At 49.9% G+C, this 10890-nt stretch overlaps 1 protein-coding gene across 2 annotated transcripts; it reads left to right on the top strand.

Annotated features, from left to right (window-relative positions):
• The first annotated feature begins 1401 nt into the window (after positions 1–1401).
• On the top strand, positions 1402–10890 carry TRDMT1 (tRNA aspartic acid methyltransferase 1). 2 transcript variants are annotated; one of them, XM_076054577.1, is made up of 3 exons: positions 1402–1644; positions 8252–9294; positions 9565–10890. In XM_076054577.1, exons 2-3 carry the CDS (start codon positions 8280–8282, stop codon positions 10113–10115), a joined length of 1566 nt encoding a protein of 521 aa, XP_075910692.1. In that variant the 5' UTR covers positions 1402–1644; positions 8252–8279; the 3' UTR covers positions 10116–10890. The 2 variants fall into 2 exon arrangements, with proteins under 2 accessions (XP_075910692.1, XP_032836257.2); XM_032980366.2 differs by having other exon boundaries at positions 1403–1648.

Here is a 10890-nt window from a genome sequence, read left to right as displayed (position 1 = left end):
TGTGTCTCTGTGTATCTCTATGGGTCTCTATGTATCTCTATGGGTCTCTGTGTATCTCTATGGGTCTCTGTGTGTCTCTATGGGTCTCTGTGTGTGTCTATGGATCTCTGTGTATCTCTATGGGTCTCTGTGTATCTCTATGGGTCTCTGAGTATCTCTATGGGTCTCTGTGTATCTCTATGGGTCTCTGTGTGTGTCTATGGATCTCTGTGTATCTCTATGGGTCACTGTGTATCTCTATGGATCTCTGTGTATCTCTATGGGTCTTTGTGTATCGCTATGGGTCTCTGTTTATCTCTATGTGTCTCTGTGTATCTATGGGTCTCTGTGTATCTCTATGGTCTCTATGTGTCTCTATGGGTCTCTGTGTATCTCTATGGGTCTCTGTGTATCTCTATGGGTCTCTGTGTATCTCTATGGGTCTCTGTGTATCTCTATGGGTCTGTGCATCTCTATGGATCTCTATCTCTATGGATCTCTGTATATCTCTATGGGTCTCTGTGTATCTATATGGGTCTCTATGTATCTCTATGGGTCTCTGTAAATCTCTATGGGTCTCTGTGTAACTCTATGGGTCTCTGTGTATCTCTATGAGTCTCTATGTATCTCTATGGATCTCTATGTATCTCTATGGATCTTGTGTATCTCTATGGGTCTCCGTGTATCTCTATGGGTCTCTATGTATCTCTATGGGTCTCTATGTATCTATATGGGTCTATGTATCTCTATGGGTCTCTGTGTATCTCTGTGTCTCTGTGTATCTCTGTGGGTCTCTGTATCTATATGGATCTATGTATATCTGTGGGTCTCTGTATATCTCTATGGGTCTCTGTGTATCTCTATATATTTCTGTGGGTCTCTGTATATCTCTATGGGTCTCTATGTATCTCTATGGGTCTCTGTGTATCTCTGTGGGTCTCTATGTATCTCCGTGGGTCTCTATGTATATCTGTGTATCTCTATGGGTCTCTATGTATCTCTATGGATCTATGTGTATCTCTATGGATCTCTGTGTATCTCTATGGGTCTCTATGTATCTCTATGGGTCTCTATGTATCTCTATGTGTCTCTATGTATCTCTATGGATCTCTGTGTATCTCTATGGGTCTCTGTGTATCTCTATGGGTCTCTGTGTATCTCTATGGGTCTCTGTGTATCTCTATGGGTCTCTATGTATCTCTATGGGTATCTATGTATCTATATGGGTCTATGTATCTCTATGGGTCTCTGTGTATCTCTACGGGTCTCTATGTATCTCTATGGGTCTCCGTGTGTCTCTGTATATCTCTGTGTGTCTCCGCGTGTCTATGTGTCTCTGTGTATCTCTATGGGTCTCTGTGTATCTCTGTGTCTCCGTGTGTCTCTTAGAGATACAGTGACACGGAGAGACTCCCACTTGCAAGCCGGGTAGAGTTCAACAGTGAGCACACTTGGCACGCATGTTGCCGCTATTCACGTTCCAGGGCACCCCATCAAAGGGAGTCCGTTAATCACGTTCCAGCCCCCCCCATCACCACGTTTCCTATTCACGTTCCAGGGCCCCCGTCCACGTGGTTCGCTATTCACGTTCCGGCTTCACCCTCGCCTCCCTCTCCACTCGAGGCCGCCTGAGTTCGCGTCCCACACCGAGCGGAGGCAGCAGAGGCAGGTAACTCGCTACACACAGACAAAGCTCCCCCAGGTAGCCTCCAGCAGGCTGTAGGGGCAAGTGCTGTGAGTAGCAGCGGCAGGTAACTCGCTACACACGGACAAAGCTCCCCCAGGTAGCCTCCAGCAGGCTGTAGGGGCAAGTGCTGTGAGTAGCGAGTAGCAGTGTCTATGAAGGAGACGCAGTGGTATCTAGAGTGTCTAGTGGTATCTAGAGTGTCTAGTGGTATCTAGAGTGTCTAGTGGTATCTAAAGTGTCTAGTGGTATCTAGAGTGTCTAGTGGTGTCTATATTGTCTAGTGGTATCTAGAGTGTCTAGTGGTATCTAGAGAGTGTCTAGTGGTATCTTGAGTGTCTAGTGGTATCTAGAGTGTCTAGTGGTATCTAGAGTGTGTCTAGTGGTATCTAGAGAGTGTCTAGTGGTATCTAGAGTGCCTAGTGGTATCTAGAGTGTCTAGTGGTATCTAGAGAGTGTCTAGTGGTATCTAGAGTGTCAAGTGGTGTCTAGAGTGTCTAGTGGTGTCTAGAGTGTCTAGTGGTGTCTAGAGTGTCTAGTGGTATCTAGAGTGTCTAGTGGTATCTAGAGAGTGTCTAGTGGTATCTAGAGTGTCTAGTGGTATCTAGAGAGTGTCTAGTGGTATCTAGAGAGTGTCTAGTGGTATCTAGAGTGTCTAGTGGTATCTAGAGTGTCTAGTGGTATCTAGAGTGTCTAGTGGTATTTAGAGTGTCTAGTGGTATCTAGAGAGTGTCTAGTGGTATCTAGAGTGTCTAGTGGTGTCTAGAGTGTCTAGTGGTGTCTAGAGTGTCTAGTGGTGTCTAGAGTGTCTAGTGGTATCTAGAGAGTGTCTAGTGGTATCTAGAGTGTCTAGTGGTATCTAGAGTGTCTAGTGGTATCTAGAGTGTGTCTAGTGGTATCTAGAGTGTCTAGTGGTATCTAGAGTGTCTAGTGGTATCTAGTGTGTCTATTGGTATCTAGAGAGTGTCTAGTGGTATCTTGAGTGTCTAGTGGTATCTAGAGTGTCTAGTGGTATCTAGAGTGTCTCGTGGTATCTAGAGTGTCTAGTGGTATCTAGAGTGTCTAGTGGTATCTAGAGAGTGTCTAGTGGTATCTAGAGTGTCTAGTGGCATCTAGAGTGTCTAGTGGTATCTAGAGAGTGTCTAGTGGTATCTAGAGTGTCTAATGGTATCTAGAGTGTCTAGTGGTATCTAGAGTGTCTAGTGGTATCTAGAGTGTCTAGTGGTATCTAGAGTGTCTAGTGGTATCTAGAGAGTCTCTAGTGGTATCTAGAGTGTCTAGTGGTATCTAGAGAGTGTCTAGTGGTATCTAGAGAGTGTCTAGTGGTATCTAGAGTGTCTAGTGGTATCTAGAGAGTGTCTAGTGGTATCTAGAGTGTCTAGTGGTATCTAGAGTGTCTAGTGGTATCTAGAGAGTGTCTAGTGGTATCTAGAGAGTGTCTAGTGGTATCTAGAGAGTGTCTAGTGGTATCTAGAGTGTCTAGTGGTATCTAGAGTGTCTAGTGGTATCTAGAGTGTCTAGTGGTATCTAGAGTGTCTAGTGGTATCTAGAGTGTCTAGTGGTATCTAGAGTGTCTAGTGGTATCTAGAGAGTGTCTAGTGGTATCTAGAGTGTCTAGTGGTATCTAGAGTGTCTAGTGGTATCTAGAGTGTCTAGTGGTATCTAGAGTGTCTAGTGGTATCTAGAGAGTGTCTAGTGGTATCTAGAGAGTGTCTAGTGGTATCTAGAGTGTCTAGTGGTATCTAGAGTGTCTAGTGGTATCTAGAGTGTCTAGTGGTATCTAGAGAGTGTCTAGTGGTATCTAGAGTGTCTAGTGGTATCTAGTGTGTCTAGTGGTATCTAGAGTGTCTAGTGGTATCTAGAGTGTATAGTGGTATCTAGAGTGTGTATAGTGGTATCTAGAGTGTCTAGATACCACTGCAGTGGACTCAACTGAGTCGCAGACGGAGAATGTGGAGGCAACGCATTCATTCAGCACCCAACACACACGGGGTGACTTTCCCCTTAACAGAATAACAACCCGTGATGGTGACCACCAGGCTTAGCGAGACTAGTAACAACGTTACTCGCTGCTACGGACCGGACCACAGCTGGGGGTCCAGGTTCGCGTGTCGGAGACTCGGCAGGACGTAGAGGACGCAGACGAAGACTTCTTCAGGACGAGCAGCAATGCCGGTCCCTCTGGGGTAACCTGGCTTCAGTCGCCTGCGTATCTATCAAATCAAGACTATCTACCGACTGGCAGGTCGTATCTACCAACTCTGTAACAGCATCTATATCGACTCCAGAGTTCTCGCTGCTCACGTCACCGAGTGCCGTGGTGAGGCCTAGTCCCGTGGAGAGCCATCGGCCTCGCCTAGATTGCCCAGCCGGCCGAGGTGGTCCCTTTGCAGGCTGGGGCTGGGCTACTACACCCCCCCCCCCACCACCACCACCACCATCCCCCAGCCCGCTCTACAGTAATAGTATCTAAGGACTATAGTAGTAGTTTCGATTTAAAGCTTTCGTGACTGCAATGATTCATCTTCTTTGGTTCTTTCGGTAAAGTCACGTAGAATGAGAATAAAATAATAAATTGATAAAATAAAATAACACAATAATAGAGAGTGTCTATTTTATCAATTTATTATTTTATTCTCATTCTACGTGACTTTACCGAAAGAACCAAAGAAGATATAGTAGTAGTATTTACCGACCCTATAGTAATAAGTGCACACATTGGGGTGGGTGGAGGGGGGGAACATCGATCGCGTGTGCATCGCTAGGGGCAACAACGGATCAGCGTTTGCTGCGCACGCGCAGATGCGTGCTTTGGCGACGCCCTCTGCGTATAAAAGTAATCCATTCATAATAAAGGAATCCATGGTTAATTTAACGACTTTAAACTTCTTCTTTGGTTCTTTCGGTAAAGTCACGTAGAATGAGAATAAAATAATAAAATAAAATAAGACGATAAAATTCTCACGGCGTTTCGGCCACAACACAAGTGCCCTTCTTCAGGTGAAAGGAACAAAACTGTCGGGACGACAGAGCTACAATGAACGCCGCTAAGATTCGCAGCGTCTTTTAAGCTGGTTGAGAGAAGTGAGGCACCTTGACAAAGGGGTTTACATATCAAACAGGAGAATTTAGCATTGAAATAGCTGAGGGATTAGCTTGTGACTGGTCACAGAAATGGCTATGTTAAAGTCAAAGCCTACACATCCACAGAGGCACCTAGTACATATCAAACAGGAGAATTTAGCATTGAAAGAGCTGAGGCATTAGCTGGTGACTGGTCACAGAAATAGCTGTGTTAAAGTCAAAGCCTACACATCCACAGAGGCACCTAGTTCATATCAAACAGGATAATTTTGCATTGAAATAACTGAGGGATTAGCTTGTGACTTGTCACAGAAATAGCTATGTTAAAGTCAAAGCCTACACATCCACAGAGGCACCTAGTACATGGACGCAAAAGGGGGCTGTAACAACTCAACTATCATACAGTAAACCAATGTGAGAAAAAACCTAAGTCTGAATTACATCAATATAATAAATGTACTCAATATATTCTTCAATAAGCTGAGCTATTAACAGCAACTGGGTATACACTACACTATATAATGAATACCATATAGTAAACCAATAAAAAAACTAAATATAAACTACCTCAATGTTATCAATAAACTCTATATATTCTCCAATCAGCTGAGCTACCAACAATAAGTCGTTATATATCACAATGCTATATGGTGAAAAAATGGGTGGATTCTTACCCTCAACGTCAGCACCACGGACAGCTACGAGCCCCGTTCAGACGGACGAGTCCATCCGTGGTCGGAACGGAGGAGGGGGTAGATAAACAGCTGTGAGGCGCTGTTCTACTACATGTTATAAACCATACCATTAACCGTGGTGTGAGAGGTATTAAGAGTCAATGCCAGCAAAAGAGTTGCGGTCTGAAGGTCACCGTAAAATACAATTAATTAAGAACGGAAATGGTTTAAAACATCTTTCCAATGGTTACTAAGCCAGAATCCATCTTCTCGGTTGAAATTGTCTCTGTGCTTGTATATGTGGATGGCCTCATGAACGAATCTCTCATGGTAGCCGGTTGACTTGCAAAGAACCTCCGTCTTGGAGAAGTCAACATAGCTATTTCTGTGACCAGTCACAAGCTAATCCCTCAGCTATGTCAATGCTAAATTTTTCCTGTTTGAAATGTACTAGATGCCTCTGTGGATGTGTAGGCTTTGACTTTAACACAGCTATTTCTGTCACCAGTCACAAGATAATCCCTCAGCTATTTCAATGCTAAATTATCCTATTCTTAGCTCTTTCGGTAAAGTCACGTTGAAGGGAAACAATAATATAATAAAATATATATAAAACAATAAAAATTCTCACGACGTTTCGACCATAACACAAACGGTCGTCATCAGGTGTGTCGGTTTGCATTTTTTGTAAACAGTGTATTTATTTATTTATAAAAAAAACGTCAGTGCCACGCGCAGCGATTTGGCACTTTATTTAGAAGGACTAGTCCATCTATGTTCTGAAAAGAGGAGGGGGGAGACGAAAAATTAATGTATGCTGTCTGAAAGCCACTGTAAGCGTGAACAATCAATTAAGACCTGAAATGGTTAATCAAATCTTTCCAATGATTGCTAAGCCAGAATCCGGTAAGAACTCTCTCATCAAGACTCTGTATCATAGAGCCCAATGCATATCCGACCAGGAACACATAGGCAGTGAACTCAAGCACGTACACCAAGCTCTTAAGGCTAATGGTTACTCCGACTATACAATCCGCAAAGCTATCACTCAAACCATGAAGAAGGACCTTCTTGAGGAGCCTTTCAAAACCATCACTTTACCCTACATTGCGGGGATCACAAAAAAGATCTCCAAAATCTTGAATAAACACAAGATCCAGGTCCGTTTCAACACATTACATAAAATCCGTGATCTGGTTCCGTCTGTAAAAGATGTGATTCCGGACATACTGTACCCTGGTGTCTACAAACTAAGTTGCCTCTGTGGTAGTAGTTACATTGGAGAAACCAAACGCCATGTCTCGGACCGCATTCGTGAACACAAAGCAGACCTTAAACACGGTAGGACCAACACCTCGGCCATGGCAGATCATTGTTATAATTCAGTAGGCTCACATGACTTTGACTTTTCCAAGACAGAGGTTCTTTGTAAGCCATCTGGCTACCATGAAAGATTCGTTCATGAGGCTATCCACATATACAAGCACAGAGACAATTTCAACCGAGAAGATGGATTCTGGCTTAGCAATCATTGGAAAGATTTGATAAACCATTTCAGGTCTTAATTGATTGTTCACGCTTACAGTGGCTTTCAGACAGCATACATTAATTTTTCGTCTCCCCCTCCTCTTTTCAGAACATAGATGGACTAGTCCTAAATAAACTGCCAAATCGCTGCGCGTGGCGCAGACGTTTTTTATAAATAAGTAAATACACCGTTAAAAAATAAATAAATTTATGCAAACCGACACACCTGATGACGACCGTTTGTGTTATGGTCGAAACGTCGTGAGAATTTTTATTTTATATATTTTATTATTTTATTGTTTCCCTTCAACGTGACTTTACTGAAAGAGCTAAGAATATGAATTACTGCAGTCATGAAAGCTTAAATAAAAACTAAATTCTCCTGTTTGATATGTACTGATTGCCTCTGTGGATGTGTAGGCTTTGATTTTAACATAGCTATTTCTATGACCAGTCACAAGCTAATCCCTCAGCTATTTCAATGCTAAATTCTCCTGTTTGATTTGTACTAGGTGCCTCTGTGGATATGTAAGCTTTGACTTTAACATAGCTATTTCTGTGACCAGTCACAAGCTAATCCCTCAGCTATTTCAATGCTAAATTATCCTGTTTGATATGTAAACCCCTTTGTCAAGGTGCCTTCTCTCAACCAGCTTAAAGGACGCTGCGAATCTTAGCGGCGTTCATTGGAGCTCTGTCGTCCCGACAGTTTTGTTACTTCACCTAAAGAGGGCTACTTGTGTTGTGGCCAAAACGTCGTGAGAATTTTATTGTCTTATTTTATTTTATTATTTTGTTCTCATTCTACGTGACTTTACCGAAAGAGCCAAAGAAGAAGTTTAAAGTCGTTAAATTAACCATGGATTCCTTTATTATGAATGGATTCCTTTTATACGCAGAGGGTGATGGTGGTGGTGGTGGAACCCACGACCTCCTGTACACCAGGCGAGGTATTCAACATCTCCTAGCCACCGTGATGATGATGGTGGTGGAACCCACGACCTCCTGCACACCAGGCGAGGTAGTCAACATCTCTTAGCCACCATGATGATGATGATGGTGGAACCCACGACCTCCTGCACCCCAGGCGAGGTAGTCAACATCTCCTAGCCACCGTGATGATGGTAGTGGTGGTGGTGGAACCCACGACCTCCTGTATACCAGGCGAGGTAGTCAACATCTAGCCACCGTGGTGATGATGGAACCCACGACCTCCTGCACACCAGGCGAGGTAGTCAACATTTCCCGGCCACCGTGGCACCACCAGTAAAGTGGCTGCGCTGTCTCTCCGCCCCGGGTGCAGAGTGACGGCAGCTCGGCACGGCGGAGCCATGCGCAACGGTGACGACGGCGAAGGGGGCGGCGGTGGTGACGGTGGTAGTTCCGGTAGCGCCGTGAGTGACCGTGAGAGTGGTGGTGGTGTGAGCGGTGGTGGTAGTGGCGGTGGTAGTGGTGGTGGTAGTGACGGTAGTAGCGGTGGTGGTGGTAGCGGTGTGAGTGGTGGTGGTGGTAGTGTCGGTAGCGCCGTGAGTGACCGTGAGAGTGGTGGTGGTGTGAGTGGTGGTGGTAGTGACGGTGTGAGTGGTGGTGGTAGTGACGGTAGTATTGGTAGTGTGAGTGGTGGCGGCAATGACGGTAGCAGCGGTGGTAGCGACGGCGACTCCGCGGGCCCCCGCCCGCTGCGCGTCATGGAGCTGTTCAGCGGCGTGGGCGGCCTCCACTACGCCGTGCGCCTGAGCGGCGCCCCGGCCGCCGTGGTCGCCGCCCTCGACGTGAGCGACGTGGCCAACGCCGTGTACCGCCGCAACTTCCCGCGGACGACGCTCCTCGCGCGCTCCCTCGAGTCGCTCCCCGACGCCGCCCTCGCGGCCCTGAGGCCGGACGCCCTCGTCGCTGGACCCCCGTGCCAGCCGTTCGCCCGGCGCGGCCGCCGCCTCGGCCTGGACGACCGCCGCTGCGCGGGCCTCGCCCGCCTCGTGGCGCTGCTGCGCCGCCTGGGGCCGCGCTACCTCCTGCTGGAGAACGTCGCGGGGTTCGAGGGCTCCGGGGCCCGGCGGGCGCTCCACGAGGCGCTGGACGCCCGCGGCGGCTACGCCGAGCGGCAGGAGTTCCTGCTGGGGCCCGCCGCGGTCGGGGTGCCCAACTCGAGGCTGCGCTACTTCCTCGTCGCCCGGCGGGGCGGGGGGCCCGGGTTCCAGTTCCGCGCCGCCGGCGGCGTCATGAACCGGCTGCCGGCCGACGCGGAGGGGGGGGGGGCGCCGTCGCCGCTGGCGCTGCTGCCGGCGGGGTTTGGGGCGGAGCCGTGGCAGGGAGGCGGCAAGGAGGCCCGGACGGCAGCGGATTGGGGTAACGCCGCAGCCTCCTCCTCCCTCTCCTTCCTCTCCCCTCCTCTCCCCTCCTCCTCGCCCCTCCTCCCCCCTCCTCCTCCTCCCTCCTCCTCCCCCCTCCTCCTCCCCCCTTCCCCACTCCTCCTCCCTCTCCTACCTCTCCTCTTCTTCCTCCCTCCTCCCTCCTCCATCCCCCCTCCCTCCTCCCCCCTCCTCCTCCCTCCTCCTCCCTCCCCCCCCCACCTCCAACATCGTCACAGCCTCCCCTCCCCCCCCCCCCCCCCCCCAGCGCCACCACCGCCGCCGTGCAGCTACAAGAGCGACGCTCCGGCCGAGGCCGCCCGCAAGATGGCGCAGGACCGCGACGCCAACGTGAGGAGCCTCCGCGAGTTCCTCGACCCCGACGACGACGACGATGAGGCGGCCCCCCGGCGCTACGCCCGCGACTCGCTGCTGGTGCCGCCGCGGGTGCTGCGCCGTTACGGCCGCCTGCTGGACATCGTGACGCCCGACAGCCGCCGCTCCAACTGCTTCACGGGCGCCTACGGCCGCTACGTGGAGGGCTCCGGCTCGGTGCTCCTCGCCGACGCCGGCGCCAACGTCGCCGCCGCGTTCCGGGAGGACGAGGAGGAGGAGGGGGAGGAGGGGGAGGAGCGGACGAGGAGACTCGCGGCGCTGGGGCTGCGCTACTTCAGCCCCGGCGAGGTCGCCCGCATCCACGGCTTCCCCGACGGGTTCTCGTTCCCCGAGGGGCTGTCGCTGCGCAAGCGCTGGCAGCTGCTGGGGAACAGCGTCAACGTCCGCCTCGTCGCAGAGCTGCTGCGCCTCACGCTGCGCTGAGCGGCGGCGCTGGGGGAACGGCCGCCCCCGTCTCGCCGAACGGCGTCTCGGGCGGCAATGGCGATGGCGGCGACGGTGATGACGGCGATCGTGGCGATGGCGACGATGGCGACAGTGATGACGGCGATCGTGGCGATGGCGACGATGGCGACGGTGATGACGGCGATCGTGGCGATGGCGACGATGGCAATCGTGGCGATGGCGACGGTGATGACGGCGATCGTGGCGAGGGCGACGATGGCGATCGTGGCGATGGCGACAGTGATGATGGCGATCGTGGCGATGGAGGTCAAAAATCGCGTGACGTCATTTCTGGACGGCCCCTTTCGAGCGCTTCGCTGGCTTTGAGTTTCCCGCGGGGAGACGAGCCGCGTTTGCCACGACGCCCAGGCCGCTTCGCGAAAGGGCGAGGCCGGTGCCTCGGTGGGACTCGCCTGGCAGGGACCGAGGAAGTTTGGTTTTGTTTGGTGTATCTTGATTTGAAGCTTTCGTGACTGCAGGAATCCATTACTCTTTGTTTCTTTCGGCGAAGTCACGCGGTCATAAATAAAATAAAATGGAACGAATCACGACGTTCCAATTGCAAGCACAGGCGGGAAGAACCACGGCAAGAAAAACATTGTGTACTTTTTAAAAAAATTTAGCGGCCGATTTTGCTCGCCCCCTTCCTGCCCGTGTCGTTGTCGCCGCCTGCGTCGTTACGATCCCGATCCCGATCCCGTGGCCTCCCCGACGGACATCCTTCCTCCTCCAGTAATAAATATTCTGATTCCGA

The sequence above is a fragment of the Petromyzon marinus genome, chromosome 66 (genome assembly GCF_048934315.1).
Source record: "Petromyzon marinus isolate PM22_M1 ecotype Great Lakes invasive population chromosome 66, UKy_Petmar_22M1.pri1.0, whole genome shotgun sequence".
NCBI lineage: Eukaryota > Metazoa > Chordata > Hyperoartia > Petromyzontiformes > Petromyzontidae > Petromyzon > Petromyzon marinus.
The sequence above is the reverse complement of the archived record's forward strand: the minus strand, read 5'-3'. Positions and strand labels throughout refer to the sequence as shown.

Excerpts from the sequence above, each read along its gene's own strand:
- TRDMT1 (XM_076054577.1), top strand. The coding sequence starts at position 8,280 with ATGCGCAACGGTGACGACGGCGAAGGGGGCGGCGGTGGTGACGGTGGT. Across the intron at positions 9,295-9,564 it reads CCGGACGGCAGCGGATTGGG|CGCCACCACCGCCGCCGTGC; the intron begins GTAACGCCGCAG and ends CCCCCCCCCCAG.